Source organism: Chroicocephalus ridibundus, chromosome Z (genome assembly GCF_963924245.1).
Source record: "Chroicocephalus ridibundus chromosome Z, bChrRid1.1, whole genome shotgun sequence".
Lineage (NCBI taxonomy): Eukaryota > Metazoa > Chordata > Aves > Charadriiformes > Laridae > Chroicocephalus > Chroicocephalus ridibundus.
In genome coordinates, this window is record NC_086316.1 from 12,580,618 (window position 1) to 12,602,967 (window position 22,350).

Sequence of the window (22,350 nt, forward strand, 5' to 3'; positions counted from 1 at the left end):
AACACAAATTGAAACACAGAAAAGTTCCTTTGGAAATTCCATATAGATTTCATTCCATAAGAAAACACCTTCTCATGGCAAAAGGTGGTTAAGCATTGGAAGAAGTTACTCAGACTGTAGAGTCTAACCCCTTGAGATGTTCAAAATCCAACCAGACCAAGGCCTGAGAGAACTGCTTATAGTAAACCTGCTCTGAGCAGGGGATTGGACTAGAGGCCTCCAGAGGTCACACCAACCTCAGCCATTCTGTGCTTCTGCCGCAACACTTAACAAATCTTAAGGGATTTCTTTGAATCATAGAATCTTCATGGTTGGAAAGGACCCTTAAGATCATCGAGTCCAACCAAACAACCTACAATCGCTGCCACTAGAGCATGCCCTGAAGTGCCACATCTACACGTTTCTTAAACACCTCCTCAACCACCTCCCTGGGCAGGCTGTTCCAGTGCCTGACCACTCTTTCAGTAAAGTAATTCTTCCTAATATCTAATCTCAACCTCTCCTGCCGCAACTTCAGACCATTTCGTCTGGTCCTGTCATTATTCACTTGGGAGAAGAGGCCAACACCCACCTCTCTCCAACCTCCTTTCAGGCAGTTGTAGAGGGCAATGAGGTCTCCCCTCAGCCTCCTCTTCTCCAAGCTAAACATGCCCAGCTCCCTCAGCCTCTCCTCATATGACCTGGTCTCCAGACCCCTCACCAGCCTGGTAGCTCTCCTCTGGACATGCTCCAGCACTTCAATGTCCCTCTTGTACAGCGGGGCCCAGAACTGAACACAGCACTCGAGGTGAGGCCTCACCAGTGCCGAGTACAGAGGCACCATCACTTCCCTGCTCCTGCTGGCCACGCTATTCCTGATACAAGCCAGAATGCTGTTGGCCTTCTAGGCCACCTGGGCTCACTGCTGGCTCATGCGAAGCTGGCCGTCCACCAGCACCCCCGGGTCCTTTTCTGCTGGGCAGCTTTCCAGCCACTCTGCCCCAAGCCTGTAGCATTGCTTGGGGTTGTTGTGACCGAAATGCAGGACCCAGCACTTGGCCTTATTAAACCTCATGCAGCTGGCCTTGGCCCATCGATCCAGCCTGTCCAGGGCCCTCTGTAGAGCCTTCCTACCTTCAAGCAGATCAACACTCCCACCTAGTTTGGTGTCATCTGCAAACTGACTGAGGGTGCACTCAACCCCCTCATCCAGACCACTGATAAAGATATTAAACAAAACCAACTTCTACCCAGACTCTGGAAGTAACTCTGATCAAGCGAAGCTAATTAAGTGAAGACAGAGGATTCACACTTTGTATAAAATCAGTGGTACAGTTATTGCCCCCTTACTCCTTCCAAGAGAAATTTGAAAGAGACACACTGTCTTCCAAAGGGGAATTCACACTGCTGGACACATGCTGTCACATATCAAGGATATTAACTCACTCTGAGCCCCTCAGAAGAGGGGAAACCCACAATAAATGTTTGCTAACTTACTACAAGTTTGCCTTATGCTACAGAACTGGTATCTGTCAAGAAATAAAACCGTATCTGCAAAACTCCTCTCACTTTTCTTCTGTCAAATGAGTATGAGTTTTTTCACAGTGACAGTTGATCCAATAATGTTTATTGCCCATGCCCTAGCTGGTAAATGCTATTTGGCATAGAGTTTGATATAGCAGTCAAGGCCTATACTGAATGGAATTCAAAGAAAGCAAGTAAATGAAAGTAGTAAGCTCTAACCAGTAAATATTACCATTTTAAGTTCAGTTTCAGTATCATTCCCTTTAAATTCTTAAGTGTGTTTACAAGGTATTTTTAACATCTAAGAACACATGCTGATCACAGATTACCCTACATGGAAAACATTCCAGTGACAATTCCTGTATCCGGACTGATGCGTACTAGAATCTGGGCAGATTAGTCACAGGAATAACATACATCAAATTGAAATCAGTACTTCATTACCAATATCCAAACACTATCTCTAGTCATCTTGCTAAGCAGCAGAAGTTCTGGCCACACAAGAAATCTGAAAGAAACCTAGAACTTCAGAAACCCAACGTAATTGAAGTTTGACTTTCTTTGGCAAAACATTAGTAGTGATCTGTGATTACTGCAAATCAGCATCACTAGAGACAGACACCACAAAACGTTACAGGGATAAGGGAACTAATTCCCATTCAAAAGAAGCTTGGCTGAAGTATGGGATATACAGTTTCTATTCATTATTGATGTTAAAGTCCAGCTATTTCACTTTAAAGCAGATACTCTCCAGATTAATCTCCCTACCTGCTTCCTGTCAGTTTGCTCGTTCAGTAATTACTTGCTGATAGTTCTAGATTCAATCTCTTCAAACAATATACATATGCATCAAATCAATAGCTGTGCTAAAATATTACTTCCACAGCCACTTCAAAACGTGAATATTTAACAGATAAACATTAAGGTTACGCAATATCAAAACCATCGAACACAATGCAAGTCATAAGCAGCCTGAAAGCCTACAGTTTTAAATATTTAATGATGACACACACTGTACAACACTGAACATAGCTACTCTGGAGAGACCAATTTAAAAATGGTTTTACAAACTGCAGTGGAAGATTCCAGTAAGACAGATACTTGTTTCTAGAAATGCAACCATCACCATACCAAATCCAAGTGTTCTCACTGCTTTAATATTTTAAATTTCTGAACATCAAGACGAACTGATTTACAATCCTGAAGTCAAAACTGTGGAAGTTAACAGGTTAAAGAAGTTGACAAAAAAAAAGTGACCCAGTCCGTAAAACATTAATGTTTCAGTTTCTTACTACCTGCTACTACCTTTAGACACCTCAGCATCATACTTCCATCTTTGTTATCTTACAGTTTATTAGCAGTATAGAGGGCAGAGCATTTGTATTACCTGCAAGAACTTCAGGAAGAAGCTATATTAAATTCTAAACACCTCTACTTAAGGTATTCTTGCAAGACTTTAAATCTGAAATCTTTAAATCAGGATTTTAGTAAATTTTTGCATAAAATAACTTCCAGTGTAAACTTTCAGCTTAGAACACTGTTTGCCTTACGGATAGCATCCAGTTCTTTTAAAATGCATGTTTCATTGGGGAAGAAAAAAAATAAAAGTAAATTACCACCCAGTCTGTGCAGATGAAAATGGGTTAAACCTTCCTGCAAGCCAGACAGATTTATGTTGGGAAGAGGAATACATTAAAAATGGGTAAGCCACCTTGGCAAGTATAATAAGAACAAGGACATATTTCTTTGTTTTTGTTACAGAAGTGTTCTGATACCATTGTGCCAGGCAAGCATTCTTAACTTGCACTTAAATTAGTATATGAGACACCATGACTCAAGAACTCTTCTTAATTTGATTTCTAGTAACAAGATGCTGCAGCACACAGCAGAGACCGGGTCTCAGCTGTCACTAGCCAGTGATAGGATGTTGTCTGAAACAGGAGAGTACGTTGCTGTATATTCATCAAGTTTTCATTCTCTCTCCCCTCAAATGAAAGACAGTTCCCTTCCAAACAAAGCTTGATGGTCACTTTTCACAGTATACACAAGACTGCCTTGTTAAACATGTCCATGCTGTGCTGACTAAGTTTGTGGTGGAAGCTTGCAGCAGCATTTTTTTCTGTGGGCAAAGCAAATTGGAAACACAACAGGCTTACAGGCAATTTAGACTCAACTCTGTGGAACTACAAAAACATATAACTCAACACAGCTTCACTTATAGCATGTAGTTTAAGCTAATAAATACACCCATATGCCATACGGGCTTCACTTTTACAGCCTGTCCTGCAACAGGTAATGTATTCAATAAATGGACAAGGAAGTAACAGCCTTTCAGCACTACCATCAGAAGAGGTTTTGCTATTTCAGTCCATATCCCATGAAGAGTGCCAGCTCTGGCAGCTCCAACCAGTGCCAGAGCTGCAGCCCTGAGGTCAGCTATGGGATCCATGGCTGTTCTGTACCTGAACAGCTGAGGGCATGAATGGACCCACCTGACATTTTGTTCCTCCACAAAACAGACGCAAGTAGAACCAGATCTGGCCATGAAGTACTAACTGGTGGGAGATCATGATGAGCTACGCCTCAGAGACAAATGGCTCATCAATACATTGCCCTGACATCAAAGCTTTCTCCTCAAGGATTGCACGGAACAAGGTATATTTGTAAGGGACCTGTGAAGTCAGTTATTGTCTCAGGATATTGCAGCACAGAGTAATTATGCCAGTTGCTACATGCACTCTTGAAACACATCTACAACCCTGGCACACAAGTAGCACTACACTGACCAGGGCAGCCACGTCCAAATCAAAAGCTGAAACACTGTTGAAGCTCCAGTTCCTCTACAATCTTCTTATATAAGCAGGCCTAAAATACGATGTTCAAAGTGATTACTGACGGGCACAGCAGTTCACATGAGCATTACTAGCCAACACAGGAGCACCTGTATTTTATGAAGCTCTTCCTTTGAACTAGGATAATTTTATCCAGGTAATACGAATCTGCCAAAGAGCTGTAGGCTGAAAATACCACATCACATCTACTAAGACTCACAAATACAAGCCCAACATACTTTCTGAGTTGGGGGAAAACAAAGCAGGAGATGTGTTTTTCACAACTAAGGAATGACCTCTCTGCAGCTAATGTACACTGAAACAAAGTGAAGCCTCCTTAGAGAAGTAGTCTCTTGCAGCTTTTGGTAAGTAACTGCTCACCCTTTACATATTTATGACCTTCACTCTTAAGCATGTTAGTGTACAGTATGGACACTGGATATAAGGACTCCAGCATCTGAGGCTTCCACTAATTTTCAGATTAGTTACTGGACAGAGACGACCACCGCTGATATGACGAGTACCAGAGCTCAAAGATTTTTTTACTGTCATTCCTCTTCTACCACCTTTCTGTATTTGACTCTTGTCAGTCAGGAAACAACCACCGCAGCCACTCGCACTCTTCGCCTGCAGCACAGCGCACACTTGCCCCGCTTTCCAGCTAACAGCAGGTCAAAAGCCCTAGCTCCGCCAGAAAGCTAGGAAACTGAGCTAGCTGCTGACATTACTCAGATCAGCATTAAATCTAAGGAAAAATCTGGCTTCAACTCTGGCTAAGTCCTAGCTCAGCATTTTAATCCAGTCCTCTCTCACATTTGAGATTTCCTCAGAATGGGACATTATTTAGTCATTTTTAAAGCATAGGAAGCAGCAAGTTCAGCACAGTAAAGCAAGTTTTAAGAACTGAGGCCATCAGCAAGTCTCATCTGGATGAGAAGACTGATGAAGGCCTACAATAGCAGTGAGACATTAGAGACAACCAGACCGAGAAGCTGAGAAAGCTCATAATTAATCATTCTTGAGAAGAAGTGTTTTGTAAGAAAGCATGGGAATCTCCAGTCTGGAAAGCAGTTTTTCCCAGTACTGTTCCTCAGGTTATCTTAAACAAAATACTGAAATACCTCCTTGTGAACACAAGATGTTTTCCCATATGCTGAAGACCCACTGTGTAAAGCACCTGAGCACTCACATTGAGATAGTTCAGATAAATCCTTGGCCTTCCATCAGTAATTCGTCACCTCATCTTCCTTGTCATTATCAAGCTAGCTTTAGGCCATGGGTTTTCTAATAAAACATGGCCAGTTCTTATCACTAGGCAGGAGCAATACTGATCAATAATGGTATCACATTGAACATGCACAGCAGTAACAGGCCTGATCAGAGCTATAGTTTCAAGGAGAATTTAATGGGCCTTCCCCAGCTTCACCCTATGCTGAGAGTACCCAGCTAGATGGATGCCCTTTGCTTTGGATTCAGACAGCCTTGGTTCTAACTCAGTCTCACACCCTTGGATAACACCGCATTATCTGAGAGAACCATCTTTCATTTGGAAGAGCAGCAGTCATGATGTTGGAAAATAGCATCCTTATGGGATTTCACGTCACTCTGTGCAGCAGTTTCCAGCAACTAAACCCGCTCCAGAAGGATTTATACCCTGGTTTCTCTTACAAGCCAGAGAAAACTAGCAACTAGAGTTCACTGCACGTCTGACAAGGCTGTCTGCAAGCAACAGGTTTCTTTGCGTGGTTTCAATTATATCAGCAGGCCGGTTCTGACTTTCAGTAGGAACCAGAAAACAATCCCTTGGTTCTGCAATTCTTAGGAGGAACATGGCTGCTAAGAAGTTTCTTCCAATTTGTAAGAGAATTTTCTGCAGGCAACTATTTCAAAGATATCTGAATTTATTTCATGTACGAGTGATAAATTTGTGACTCAGCAAGCAAGGACAGATCAAACTGATCTTGCTCTTAATAAATGCACTGTCCTGGTATCTTGCATGTTTGTATGGTTCTACCAGCTCTCTGCAAACATTCCTCAAACATCAGTGACATCAGTTAAGAATATGCCTTAAGAGTCTTAAACACAAGAGCTCTAAAGTCCCTACAATTTTTCAAGGTTAGACTTTGAAAAAAACTCAAAGCCTTAACCAAAGTTAGCAAACGGATGCTTACAGAGCATGTCATAGTACCAGATGAGAACTTTCCAATGTCACAGAAAAAAAAAAGAAGTCTTCCTAAATTTCCTTGTGGCCTCGCATAGGCTCAGAGCCAACTGTAAAATGGTAGCACAATGTATTCTGAATACGGTCAACTTATGCAAAAAGCTGCATCCGTGTTCTCAGAGCAGCAGTGTGAGAGACAGAAAGAACAGCCAAGCCAAAGGACACCCCTGAGCAATGGTTGCTGTGTTCTGCAAGGATGGCTCAATGAATTTTAGATTAAGTATCCACAGAGATTGACCTTGCAAAGGGTGAACTGGCTTTCCTTCTCTGTTTCCTGGTATAAGACCTGATGAAGACAAAAGGGGCTGTTGGCTGCAAAGGTTAAGATCAGAAAGGACAGGTACGATGACCAGGCTGGATAGGCTCTAAACCACATTGTTTCTACTAGAATGTGACCTAAACTGCATTGTTCCTATTAGAATTTAAATTAATTCTGTAATCTTCAGGTAATTCTAAGTACATGTATTGTACTATAAGAAAAGAGTGGATGAGTAGAATAATTGAAATACAGAAGTCGCCACATTTGTTGGTTAGCTCTTCTCCAACTTTAATTTGACATTGCACTCATCTCCAGTTGGCAGCTTCAGTTCCTAGTTCTTGATTATGTTTTTTCTGTTTTGTTTCTGGTTTGTGTATGTGGTTTTTTTTTCCCCCTCTTCTGTTTCTCTTTACTAGATTTAGGTCTACACATTTCCATTATACTAGCAATCTCTTATGACAGCCTTCTTCCAGGAAGAATTTAGATTTAAGACCAGTCTTTATATGACTGAAAGGAAGAGAACAAGGAGTCTTCCTTAGAGTATTACCGATTAAGGACAGCACACTACTCAGAGGAAGATCAGCAGTAAAACTGCTGCTGTACGTGCCACAAAAGAACACCAGAAATAGGCTTTCACAAGATTTGGTCTAAAGCCAATACATGAGACACAAAAATACCATTTGGTGAACAGAAGAAAATATAATAGTACATATGTGTTAACGACAGAAACCAACTGGAAATCCTGCTATGGACGAAAACAGAATCACAGGTTTTCCCAGAAGTAGTTGCAATAGTACAACAGTTTACCTATATTATCAGAAGTTTATCATACCACTTTAAGAGAACGACAATAATTAAGTTCACTGGCCTCTCTCTACACTAAAACAGGAGATGGGAATTATGCACTACAATCACAGAACAATGATTCTGCTGTTTTGCCTTTAAAAGGACTAATATAGAAGAACATTAAAAAAACTGCAGTTGTAATTACCAGTCTCCAAACATTTTCAGTTTCTTATGTCTCTCTTATAGCCTCGAAGTCCTTCCTCTGTACTTTGCATTCCTCATTCTGATCTGATGAACGCTCCCTCCCTACTCATGTCCAACCAGTGAGTATGAGCACCACAAGTTTTGGACACTTCCAATTAAAAACCACATACCATTTCATACTTTGGAGAACAAGAGTACACAGGATAATATCCATCCCTCCACAGGAATAATACAAAAAGAACAAAATCTCAAAACAGCAGACCCCAATTCTTCTGGTTTTAAGACTTGAGATGAATCTGTTCACTAGTTTTCCCTTCTTCTGAAGAAAAAAAGTACACTTCAGCTTCCCCATGTTTGTGTCTAGGGAGCTGCTGCTGCTGACAGAGACAATGGCAGTCATATCTCCCTTGGGTCTCTCTTGCACTACTGCACAGACACACCTTATAGAAATGCACAAAACACTTATCCATTGCCACTTATAGTTATCGCTTTACTGGAATATCTTACAACCTTTCAGGGAAAACTACTACAGCGATGAAAGACACCCAGAGTCAATATTTAAGATGTCAAAAACTTGAAAGCCACTAGTTTAATAGAGGTCAATTTGTCTCAAGACTTCCATAATTTCAAAAATACATGCAGACGTATTTTACAATAGTAAAAGCATTCTTATGGAGAAGACAACTATTTGGATTTTAAAAAGAAACAGACAGATCTCCATGACTGGCATTTGCAGCATTTTGGACCCATGTAGAAAGCCGTATCCTACTTAAAAGAACTTTGTATAGCATGAGAGGGCAGAGGACAAGAAGATGCACCATTGATCTCAGTAGCAACAAGCAATTTTTTGTTGTTTTTGTTGGCTTTTTTCGCTTGCTTAGAGCTTGGCTTTTGAACAATGCTTGCAGTCTTCCTTCAGCTCTATACAGTCCTGTTGGCCTTTCTAACATCTGCATTTCTGTGTCAGAAACCCCTTATGCAGGTTCAGAAAGGATCTTACTGCACCACTGAAGTTTTTTGCTCCAAACCTGCTCAGCAGCCTCAGGGTGAGCTGCCTTGGTCTAAGAATCCTCTGCCCCAGGGAAAGCCGGGAAAGACTCCTGCAGGAAACTCTAGTCATCTGCAACACAGCACTTGGGGTCCAAAGAGAAAACAACCTATGTGGTGGCGGAAGGTGAGATTAGCCCATTTTGTAGTTCAGTCTGACACGCGGTGTTATTTTCCTCAGAGTGGTTAGGCATTAATGAACAACGATGTGGCCATAATGTGGCTTACAGAAAGTGACAGCAATATGCATTTAGAAGTGAATCCTCCTCTCAATATTATTCAGCAACATGAAAAACAAGCATCCAGCTTAAGCTAGTTAAGTAACATTCAAAGTCTGAGGGGATTTGAATTTCAGTGAAGAACAAATTTTACCTGGGGGTGAAAAGGCATGTGTGGGGTGGGGAGGGGGTTTAAAATGGAAATGCTGTCAAAACTTTAACTGTAACATAGCTAAAAGACTGTATAATTACCATTTATATAACTCCTGCAGAAATTTAAGGGAAAAAAACCCACCTTTACCTTTGTTCCAAGACAAATCGTTCTTCTGCTTCCGATCTGCTAGAGCGCTTCAATTTTACCTTGAGAATACAGTTCTGAGGTATTTAATTACACTGTCAAGACCACTAAATGGTCTGGCACCATGCCCCCTCTCTCAATCTCTGCTGATTGATAGCACCAGTAAAGCTCACTAGCTTTAATTAAACCTCCAAATAGGATCCCCTTTTGCTACTCACTAGATCAATGTTCCTTAGAGCTGGAAGAAAAAAAATACGGAAGGCAAGGAGGGTTTCTCTCACCTTCACAGCTCGCTTGCCTCTGGTATTTTAATAGGCTTTTTTACAAAACTCGTATTTCATTGCTCCCCAGGGATGTTATTTAATGAAAAAATTACTATAAAAACTGACACTATCAAAGTTTTCCCCTACAAGTGAAGGTATGGTGAAGACAGGAACAATCTCAATCTTTCACCTGCTGCACTAACTCAGAAATCAAACAAGCATGGCTTTTTTCAGCATTTTGTTATTTTCCATTAAGTCTACACAGTGTTTGCAAGAGTACTATCATCGGCAGAATTTCATAAGGGTGGAGATCTTGAGCAGTTAGGTTAAAGGATAATTCCATTAAAATGAACCTTACTGTAAATCTAAGTAATGGCTCAAGGCACCAGGTGAAACTGTATTGCGTAAGGACACCGTGCCTCAGAGGCCACTAATGAAGTTGTGGCACATCCCTCATTTCCAGTCTTCCCTTGCCGTACTGCCCTTGAGGCATTTGTAAAGCTGATAGTTCAGTATTCACTCTTCAACTGAAGTCATAACTAGCTCTTTTCATTACACAGCTTTCTACAGTAGGGCAGTTAACTAGGTGATGATGGCAAAGTAGGCCATCTGTGCTTGTAGACAAAGAATTTGTCAAACTGCATTCCAACAGGAAGTTGGCAGAATGTTACATGTTAAGCCTGATTTTTTTTTTAAATATGCAAAGCTATAAAGGAGTGGGAAGAAAACCTACAGATTTAATACTTTAGATAAATTATTTCTTCTTCAATCTTTATTCCCCTGACAGGTGATAATTACCCATGTAAACACCCTAATAGTCCAAAGAATTTATAAAAGGAGGAAACCTTACTAAATATGATTTTTAGGAGGCACTAGCTAGGTAAAATACAACTAGATAATCAATGCTATCTTACAAAGAAGGACAACTCCTAGGCTGCTAGCCTGGACAAACTACTTTCTTTCCCCTTTCCAATACATACTTGCATACACATCTACACATGTATCACCAGCATTAAATAAAATAATAAAACCCATCACCAGTAATAAAACCCATCTGGCAGCTCCCGCACACAGAGGCTCTGCCACTTCAGGCCTCTCACACCGGAGAGCTGGGAACAGGACAGCAGGAACCTCCTCAGCCCCAGTTCATCCGGCAAGGGAGGAAGAAGCACTCCATTACTGCCATCTGCAGCGTCCCCTTGGCAGCTACAATCCACAAAAGACCATGTCCATCATTCAAGCCGTCTAGCATCCATGGAGAAAAGCCATTCCTGTGTGCTCCTGCTACCCCTAATAATCTAGGTAAAAACCTGTCTCCTATTCATGATCTTAGAAAGCTCTCCACCACCCACTCCTCTTTAGACAGAGAATCTTACTAAACTTTCATGTTAATGTTGAAGTCTTTTACACCACACTGAAAGATATTCCTGTTCGGATAATCTGACAATAAATTCACCTGTATCTTTTTTTTTTTTTGAAGGCATTTTCCCAGAAGCAATGGGAGGGGAAGCCACCGAGGATTTCCCTCCTCCCAAGCAGAAGCCAAGCCAGCAAACCATGCACTGAATTTTCCTATCACTACGTGCAAGGCAATGACCCTGACATGCTGAGTTGCTCCTCTGCATTTTCCACATTTGGTTCCAGGACAACCCAAATGAAGTCATGGACAAACAAGTGGGTAGGCAGAAAAATCACTCCAGACACAGAAATCCACATTTTCACTGGCTCTTCAATAGAGCAGATCCAAAGTCCTTCCCAGCAGCAGCTTCTTCCAGAAGAGAAGCCAGAAAATTCTAAGATACAACTGGTTTTCATGAAGTTGTGTAATTAAATTAAGCCCAAACTTCACAGGCTACCTGCAATACAAGTAAGAGTGTTCACATTGAAAATAAATCAAATTATGCCACTGAGGGCACCATCTAATATGTGTAAGTATCTTGCCTAGCAGAGTGGGGTTCAGGTATCCAACATATCTAGACGTGCCTTCAACATCAATTGAACTGTGCCGCCCTACAGTTTTAATATTCAGGTCAAATCAGAAGGCACAAACTGGCATCATGTTAAACAAGACTAAGACTGCTATGACTTGCTTTGGAGGTGTGGATCTGAAATCAGTTAAGATAGTTTGCAAACAGTTCAACAGTGTTTCATAAAGCATTCCACAGGTTGTTCTTCCTGTTAAAAAGGTATCAGGTAATAGGTTTTACTATCTCTACCCATACAGAAAAACCTAAGCCAACATTTTGCAAATTCACCTTTTCAATATATTTTATTTGAAGAAAACAGTAGGTGGCATACCCTATTAGGGATTAGAGAAATATATCCCATGACTAATGGGCTAGTACAGAAGCAGTGGATCAGAGGCAAGTGAGGATCAGAGGCCCCAGTCTGTAACACCTCACATCAGAATCAGGACAGTTCCTTCTGAATGGGAGTGTTCTTAGCTCAGCCACAATGTGAGGGTCCGTCACCAGACCAATGAGGTTACTTCCAGTTTTATAGGCCAATTGGAAACACTTTCAGCCATCAGTCTAGTGAACGTTTCTACAGAAGTCCCAAAAATGTATAGATAGAACAAACATTTAATTTTTTTTCTTTGAAGTCAAAAATATCCAATAAAACTAGGCTAGCCCATATTTTTCATGTGAAGGTATATGCACAAATCTCAATGACATCCATTTTCTAAAACTGAAAGTAAATCCAACTTATTACCCTGGGCAGATGCATTTTTCATTTGTCCAATCCAAGACATTAAGATCCAAGATACAGTGTACCTGCAATACCACTGGAACGCAAACCCAGTTCCACCCAAAAGACTCTTTCAAGAAACTAGAGCACAAAATTACTTTCCTCAGTTTTCCCCTAAAGCAGAAAATGGGAGAGACTGCCTGTGGGCAAGAAGTCTGCCAGAAGCACGCAAGAAGCTTTCTGCAGCAAAGCATCCACTGTTATTGTGAGCCACAATTCACTGTTTGTTAACAGCAGTATTTAAGTTTCAATAGTGTAATCCACTTTATTAAATCTTACGAATCCAGAACAGATAGGCCATTCTGAACACAACTACTGCCATCTTATTTTTGTCTCAGTCATCTTGAAGTGGCTCCACATTGCTTAAGGTCAAACCTTTTTACAGGTGAGCTTTATCTTACAGCTTAAATATGATCCTAGTTAGAGGGCAGTCACTACCCAAGTGACCAGCTAGCAAACCCTGCTGTTTAAAGAGAAAGAGCAGGCTGATTGGAACATGGATGGCCTTCAGGCAATGTTCAAATGTCTGCATTCCCCAATAAAATTTATTTCATCTGCTCTCTCTGAATATTTCAGAGCCCAAACAACTGCTCCAATGAGTATCCTCACACTTCCGATAATGGATTAACAGCAGATGAGAAAAAGTAACTCTAAGATTTCTACTTCTAGCCATTTAAGAAACTGAGTTTAGTAAACAACTACAAGACAAACAGAAAAAACAGGAATCCAAAACATTAGAGACCAGAGAGCCCTAGGACTCCCACAATTCATAGACCAAAATAATTATTTCAGCATTTCATTTTAAGAATTTGTAAAAGAAACCAGACACTAGCAACCTAAAAAAGGCAGTATTAATAAGTTACACCATCTTCTTTGACAAGGTAAGAAGGAAACACAGTGCAGTGTTTAGATTATACGTAATATTGCATTTCTGCAACTGAAACGTACAATTTCTCAGTTAAAACAATTCAAGCTCACATCTAAAATGTTATCAAGTACACAAAAAAAATCTAGATTTTCTATACTTAATCATAATCTAAATCTAAACAGACTACAAAGCACTAACCATCTGCTACATAGTGAAGTCCTAGTCTATTCTATAGACATTAGTAGAATGTTTAAGTTACACATGTAAAGGGAAAACAAATCATGCATCTGATCAACAAGAAGTCAAAACACTTCATTTGCTTTAAAAATCATAGTTAGCAATACATACTTTTATGGTTTTAGTTTGAAGTCTCAATCCATTCAGAGTGTTGATAGCTTTTTCGGCATCCTTGGGCTCAACGTAGTTCACAAAACCATAACCCAAGCTCTGTCCTGATTAAAGAGAGGAAGAAGAGTGATCATTAGTACTGCAGTGCTACGCAATGGGTAACTAACCATGTTTAAAACTTATATGGACACACTGAGCAAAACTTGCTTACATTAAAGAATAGTATCTGCCCCAGATAAAGTTTCAAAGGCTCACAACACCTAATTTTTCCAGTAAGGTTAGCGGTTTTTAACTAGCTCCCTCCGTTCCCATGGACTGCCCTAAGTTCAATGCAGAAATAGCTACAGTCAGTTTAATGAAAGACTTAAAAATTGCTATGCAAAATAGGTTCAGTAGTTTGTTACGATCTGTTAGAGACTAGAGGAAGTGCAGCAGCTTCACAGTTGAGACTACATCAAAAATCCACTATTCGCTTTTGAACTTCTTAATTGAACAGAGAAAATACAGTGGTAAAATTCTGGACCAGTACTTGTAAATAAGTGTGTTTCAAATTTATTTCTGTATCAGAATTTGAGCCAAATTTGAAGCCAAACATTTCTACAGGTGTTATTCACATACTAAATAGAGCCCCTCAGTAATAAGGAGTTCAAAGGCTCATTTTGTTTCTATATTCAGAACACACAGTACAAGTAACCAGTCATGAGCTAAATATCATCCAAAAATGCAACGTTTTTAGGTTCTTTTAGCATTGGTAATTCGGATGATAGATGGGCATAAAGCATTTTTAATTAGCTCTTAATCACTGAACCACTGCCCATTTCTAATAGTGTATTTTGTCTAAGCACTTCTTATTAAACACTGAGAGCTTGTCAAGAGATGACTACTGCTAACTTCAAAACCTGAAGTATACCATCCTTAACTAGCATACTCCTTTAAAAATATTTTAGTGCGTAAGTATCCAAACAGGTAAAAAAAAAGTAACATTAGCAAAAGGATACCACTTAGTAATACTACTATCCTTCATCAGCACAAACTTTTCAGAAAGTGTCTCCCGCACCTCTTGACCATTCTTTTTTCAGAATCAACAAGGTCCAAAAACCAGCCAACAAGCCACAGGGAAGCATCCAATATATCTAATTCACAAAACACTTGTTTGAAAGATTAGCTTGGAGATACAAACACATAAAAGGATAAACGATATTACATAAAGCACAAATGGCAAATTCATTTATTGCCAGCAAAGATATAAAAGAACCTATGCTGTCTGTATCAAGTTCTTGTATGGTATCTATACAGCATGTATTAAATAGTACATAAAGCAAACAACTGATGCAAAGTTTGTAACTGATTAAGTAAGACAAGAGAGGGTTTAGTAACAAGCCCGCCACTGCTGGCATTCATAATTTTGTAGAAAGTAGTCTACCATAGCACCAAAGTTTAGAGGACACCACCATACCCCCACCACCCAAAGCTACCCCCATTCTTCCCAATCTCCTCCTCAAAACAGCACACACACAAATAAATTGTCTACATGAAGCCGTGAACATGTTAATATATGCAAAGTTATTAGTAACACATCCAAATCCCAACAGGACAAAGTACTGAGCAACCTGCTCTAGACAACCCTGCTCTGAGCTGGAGGTTGGACTACATGATCTCTAGAAGCACCTCCAACCTCAGCAATGCTGTGTTTCTGCAACAAACAATATGGAAATATGCAGAAGCATTTCTATATTAATTTACAGCTTTACCTAGATACAGCAAAGTTCCTTATTCTAGAAGCACTTTTTTCCTTTTTAGTTTGATTACAGTAGAGCAATTTCTATACCTGTCACCTGCATCACTCCCACTGTCTGCAGAAGCTCTTCCCAGCACTGTTTTCTAAAAAGAGCAACTTAAAGAAACATCTCTTTTTGTGCAGTGCTTTTTATTCTTATCTCCTAATACAGAAATGCTGATTTTTAGTGTTATTATTAAGTATGTCCTAGGAAGGAACCTATTTAAACGACAACCTTAAAAGACATTAAAATCTCAAAGAGAAAGCTATTTCATTTAAGACATTCCCAATACACTACTCACTAATTCTAGAGTGAACAGAAAAAGATGTGCCGAAATTATTCCTACTACCCTTCTGTTCATGTCATCTATTTTTCCGCATTAAAAACATCTCGACCACTGCAGGCACAGTGCATATCCAGCTGTTACAAAGGATATCATCCATGATCAGTTCTTCTGGAGACATTCTATTAGTTAAGCTTGGATCAGTACTAGTAGACTAGCCTAGGAAGCTGCGCGAAGTCCAGTAATTTAATTTATTCAGGACAAACTTTAACTCATTCCTGTGGGTCTATTCTGCAATTTTGCAATTAATAAGAGCTTTCACTGTGAGGGTGGTGAAACACTGAAGCAGGTCACCCAGAGGGCTGTGAAGTCTCCATTCCTGGAGATACTCAAAGTCTGACTGGACATGGTCCTGGGCAACCTGCTCAAGGAGAACCTGCTTGAGGAAGGGGAGTTGACTAGATTACCTCCAGAAGTACCTTCCGCCCTTAATGATTCTGTGAATGGTTTCTTTTATCGAGCTGTTTTGTTTAATTTGGGCTATCATCTAAGATTCAAAGATGTTCAGATTTGACAGTCCAAAGGCCTTATATATTTGAAAAGGTTAAGAATAGGTAAAACTTCATAGAGATTGAAATTTTGATTGAAGATTAGTGGTTCATTATGCATTATCGATAATTCAGAGTCAAAAAATCACTTCCTCCACAGAAGCACATAAGTTGAATCTTGGCTCTCAATAAGCAATACGAATAATTGGAAGTTGAACATGATTTCTGGAATCAGATGCTTGAGGGACCACTTTTAAGTCTTTCTGCTTGTGTTAAGGGAAGGTGTTTAAGAGGTTTGTTAGTTCATATACAAATGTCTGAGTTTGTAAATCTAGACAAGGATTTCACAAAATGCAGTAGAAGCAGCTGTTTCAACAACCCACCAGATACCCCAATTATTGCGAAGTATGTCTGACAGCTGGTAGTATTTTTTCACTTGGTGCAAGAGTGCCAAATGGGTTACAAGAACTTAGAAGCTCAGTTCTTCCTAAGTGTTTCACTGATGTACAGGACTTCAGTCCAGACTTATGCTAGTACCACTGCGGCTGTATGAGCCAGAGAGAAGCCCCATCTCATTGTGGATTTCAGGTGGAGAAAAGGCAGCATACACACTGAACACAAATTTTAGTCAAATAAAATTAGAGATACCTGGCTAGTATAATTCAAATAAGTTCTCCCTCTGTGCAGCCTTTCCCTTCTCCTCAATGTCTAAACTTTTTGCTTTCAATACCAACCGAGTACAAGCTAGATATACTTACGCCAAATCAGCCACCACTTAGAATATCTAACAGGAGGAACTTCATTATTTAATAACTGTAATGACTAATTTGTATTGCCTGAAGCCAAGGATTAAACTAAACACTGACAGAAAACAGCTCTGGACTCTTCCATCTGTGCCTCTTCTACACTAAACTCCACTTGCCAAGATAGAAGTCTCCTGCAGAACACACACTTGTTTCAATATCTAGGAACACAGTTAAAGTAGATTATGTGTCTCAGTCCACAACGGGGTGATGGAAGAAAGAAGGTAAATCTATAGCTGTCCATGAGTTAAATAATCCTCAGATTTAAATGTATATCAAAAAGCAGCTTAGTTTCTTACTGTTTTGAGACAGGGTCAGCTCGATCTGGCTCTTGTCTCAGCTTTGTCTTTACAATTTGTGCATAATGACACTACAGTCTGAAAAGCCTCTGACACCTCTTGAACTCTTGAGCTGCCCTGGTGCTCTATCTACTATTGTGTGTTCAGGTATTTTGAATATCCAGTTTAGCCTTTCCTAGATCTTCAAAATTATGACCCACTCAACCTCAACACAGACAAGAGACTATCTGCGCACATCAGCTATTTATTCCATAACTCAGACTCCATAAATCAGATTCCATAACTTCGCAAATTTAATACTGTATTATTTTTAGGTTATCCTAAAGAATGGACAGACTACGAGTTTCTTAGTTTTGTGAGTTATTACTTGTGCCAGTAAGAAGAAAACATTCACCACCTTCTAGGGGGAATATTCTGATCATTTGCAGAAGTGAGCAATACTTCAGAAGTTACATGCTCAAACTATCAGTTGAGGAGCTTCTCAATAGTTCTCGTGGCTATTTCACAGCACTGTTTAAAGCTGTTTCTGTACACCTTCTACTAGATTTTGTGCTTGGGACACTACGAAAATTAGACGGTGTGGTGCAGAATAAAACAACAGTTAATTAAATGACTGGTAAAAGAAGAATTCACCTGAAATAGGGAAAGTCAAAATGATGAAGTGATCTGGAAGGAAAGACAAAGTAACTGAGGAAAAGCAGTATGACTTGAATTTTGCTTCAACAAAATCTGATAAAAACCAAAGACCACATAGCAGTAGAAGTGCATCTTGCAAGCCTGTAAGATAGCGAAGGACTTAAAGCAAAGGTTATGATTTCAAAGTTGATCTTCATTAATTACATTTTATGTTTTATGTAACTGACACTTGCAACAAAGTCAAATTCAAGCACAAGTGGCAAAACCCCCTTTCAGTCAGACATCACTGTGAACCTATCTGTGCTATATCCACCACTAAGTGCATCACTGATAAATGTTCAACCTCTAAGAAAATGTGAATGGGAAAGCAGTATGCTTCTCGCTTTAACAGACGAAACTGTTCCGTTTATGTTTCAAGTTTTTGAGCTTCATAAATATCAACTGACCACCGCATATGATGATGATGTAAATTAAACAGTAATTTATTAGATAATGCCAATTTACTTTCTGGCATTACAGTCAATATACAGAACAGAATGGATTTTGAGAGGAGAGGGGCAAAAAGTAATTTAAAACAATTTAGTTCTAATCAGTGTTTGAATGGACTGCTCAAGAGACTGAGTGGAGATCCACATGCACACTGGAGAAGCGTAGGCAAAGTGATTTAACATTAAATAAGAAGCAAGTAAAGAACACATTGATTCAGTATTTAGAAAAGAAAAGCAGAAAGACTTCCCAGGCACCGGTCAGCGAAAGATCAAAAAAAAAGTTTCAAGTTGGAAGAGGAGAAATAAACAAGTAGGAAGGTATAGCCTTCAGGTCACAGTGCTCCTGAATTTACTACTGTGCCTTGAAAAAATGTCACTTTTTTTTTTTTGCTTTAAAAACACACAGGCTCCAATTCACAATACTTAAAGAAACACAAAGAAACCCGGTCTGTCTTGCCTAGGTTGTTTCACAAGTGTCTCCTTATTTCCTACAAGTGAAGCCTATTTAAAACTGCACACACCTGCAAAAGCCCAAAGAAAAAAATCTCTGCTGTACAACATTCAGAGAAAGACTCAAATGGATGTTATCTCCACAGAGGAAACGGTCATACAAAGTAGATGTGATAGTGATGGCCGTTGTCCACTCTTAACATTCTGCTTTTAAAAGTAGCAGCAATATTACTTAAAGCAGAATAAAGCCCTTTTAGTTGAGTTAGTAGAACAACATCTTTCTCCTGATAACAAATACATTCAACTTTCTGAATAAGAATAATCTCACTCTGGAACTCAACTTACATGAAAGGACTCCTTGGCTATTTCCAACTGCTTCAACATTTTTAGGTAGACAGATTATAGTAGAGTCCTGTTCCAAGAACTTTATTTTAGAAGTAAAAACATCAATGAATACTTAGGTTGGACTACCCAAGATGTGACACAAATGAAGAAATGACAAAAAGATCAAGAAACTTAACAGGTTGTTTAGCAAAATGCAAGCCAAGTCTAGTTTTTCCTTGGTAACTCAGAAGGATTGTGGGTTTAAAAAAATGCATCACTATACTGTACATTTTCATGAGGCACAGATATTTACACCAACTAAAAGGGGTTATTGATTAATTACTGAATGCTCAAAAGCAATTACAAGCCAGATCACTTTACTTGGTCACCATTACTTACTTTTGCAAAGCTCTCTTACGAACTTGGGGAGGAATATGAGATATAGAGACAACGCAATTTTTCCTATTGCCCTGTTGCTACCCAAATTATTCATAATGGAGAGATAAGTAAGGGTGTTGGTGACATGAAAAAGCAAGATAACTACTGAAGCTGTTTGAACACTGATGCATCTTAATACCTAGGAAATTCTTCTGCTGGAGAAGTGTTCATGTATGCGATACTTGGTTGCCTGGAACAGCCTAGGTGTCCCAAGGCATCCCCCAGTTCAATGTTGGGAGAGTAGCTAGTGAGACCTGTCACATAAGACTAGAGATTGCTCTAGATAGGACAATTAATAGGACATTATCAAGGAAGAGTGTGGAGCAACAGGTCATGTATTTTCCTATGGGTTGCTTTAGTGTAAAGGTTTCACTTCAAGTCCACTTCCATAGTAAATACAACTCATGTCCCCCATTTGAATGGGGAAGCTGACATAACTTGTTCTTTGCTTGTCTGCTGCCATTCTCAGCTGCGTACACACCCCTCTCTACTTTGTTACACATTTAGAGGTCACATATTCTGATTATAATATGAGGCACAATTCTTTTTCTAGATGCAAATGAAGTGTTGCACTCTAAAAGCTGGTGGTGCCTCCTTGCTATTGTCCGTCTATTGACAGACAGTTTCAAGGGCTAGATTGATAGTGCTGATCACCTGTCCAAGGCAGCAATTTATGCCTCAAATGGACTGAGGGCAGCACCCACACATAGTAATGACCAGTTAAAGACAAGTGCACAATAACATGACAAAGGTTTTACTCTCCCCAGATATCTATATGTAATTGCCACCTCTGAGGAGTTTGTTCTTCTCAAATAATTTTTACTGTGTCTTCTAAGCTTCCTGTTTCTCTGGAGAACGCAGAACTTATTTCCAAGTGGTACTCCAACTTATTACCACTACAGTGGTAAGAAAAACTGAAAGATATTCCAAACTAAATTATCTGCCTCCACCAAGCCCATTTTCTTCTCTCCAGCAAACCTGCATTAAGAGTCTACTGTTAACATTAAGGAGTTACACACACAGCTGAACCAGGCCATTTAGCCCAATGACACTGGGGCAGCAATTAAGATGTTTTACAGCCTCCCCTCTCAACCTCCCTGCGAAGTGGCCTACCTGACAATATTTCTTGCAAGAAAAAGTATACTCGCCAACATTCACTTCCTTCCTTTTCAACTTTTGGAAGCAGCGACAACAGCCACAGACAGTGGCTTGTCTTCTATAGCTGTAATATACTCGCCACATAACAGCTAAATTCCTCCATGCTGCTCTTCCAAAAAGGGCAAGAGCCTTCAGATCAGACAGCATCCTCGAAGGCCAAGTTAAAGATACCCCCTCCCTTCGACTATTATACTCAAACCTGGAAAACTGGTGAAAGTAAATAGAAAAGTGTGGCTACAGCATGTAACATAAGAAAACTTCTGACACTAGATCGATATGCAGGAATGTCTCTGTGTGGCTGCTCCCTTCTGCAGTGGCCAAAGGGTGATAATATAACAGACATAGGAGCACTGAATTGCTGCAAAATGCTTCTGTTACATTTTCAACCTATGAGCTACAAACTCAGTTTCAGGAGAAACATTCCCTAAAGCTCATAGGCTCCTCGGAACCAAGAATAAATACTATTTTAGGCAAAAGTGCCAAAAGGCAGCATCTTCAACATCTTTTTTCGCAATGGTACAGGGCTGGATGCATAGTAAGAGAGAGTTCAGTCATCTGAACTCTGCAGTCCTGTTTGCCTGAAAGTGCTCAAGTGTCATTTGCCATCTGTTATACCTTACGAGAAAGGCTTCAAAGGTAGACAAGTATTAGCTTTACTTAACAGATGCTAAGTAAGCCCTTTCAAAAGCTACTTCTGAAATGCTGTGAGAGCTGAAACACACAGGAAAAGTCTCTGCGATGTTACAAATGCACAGCAAACTCAAGTGCTGCATTTTCAATAGTCTTGCAACATTTTATCACTCCTGAAAAAGAATACATAGTTTTCTGCATAACATCATGATTAGAGAACAGCTGGTTAATAAGACAGTTTTATTTCATGACTAATTAAAGCATCTTGACAATTTACTAGGTCTTCTCTGAATGTTTTTTGGGCAGCAACATTAAGTCTTACCCCAGGAATCTCTGGCCAATATCAAGCCTACTTATCTTCCGGTCTTGAAGTCTCTTGCTGTCCAGTTGTCTACTGAATCTGTGTCCTCACAACTCTCTTCTCTAAATAGCTAATGCTGAAGATAATTTTCCTACATGCATGATTGAGAAGCCTGTCTTCCCAGACAAAATCCAGAGCCAACATTGTAGAACTTTATTTTTGCTTAAGCACACAGCTGGTATTTTTTTTTTCAGCACTGCTCCATTAGTACACAATGGCATTATTACCAGATGACTAACAGGTGCTGAAAAACCAGCAGCTTTGGTACTAGAAGAGTTTTCATTACTGCATTTCTTCCCGGGGTCAACTCCTTGTGTTACTTGAACATGTTCTCCCTGCTCCTGTGAACCAGAATACTCGCCTTTTAACATGTGGCCAGATGCCTGTGACTCCTTGTCGCACCCGCCACACGAGGGAGCCCTTGGCTGCCGTTTCCCCGTCAGAGACATCCAACACCCAAGGCAAAGGCTAACTGAGCAAGCTACGTTTCTTAAGTAATGGTTGATTAAATTAACAGACTATACAGCTAGTCCTGTACCTTTGTCTGTAATTCTTAAACA

At 39.9% G+C, this 22,350-nt stretch overlaps 1 protein-coding gene across 25 annotated transcripts in view; it reads right to left on the minus strand.

Moving 5' to 3' along the window:
* Window positions 1-22,350, minus strand: part of ELAVL2 (ELAV like RNA binding protein 2) — a 104,052-nt gene that overhangs the window by 15,855 nt on the left and 65,847 nt on the right. For all 25 annotated transcript variants that reach the window (XM_063320286.1, XM_063320300.1, XM_063320299.1 and 22 more), the window contains one exon: window positions 13,595-13,698. In XM_063320286.1, coding sequence (XP_063176356.1) covers window positions 13,595-13,698 — 104 coding nt within the window. The remainder of the gene's footprint in view (window positions 1-13,594; window positions 13,699-22,350) is intronic.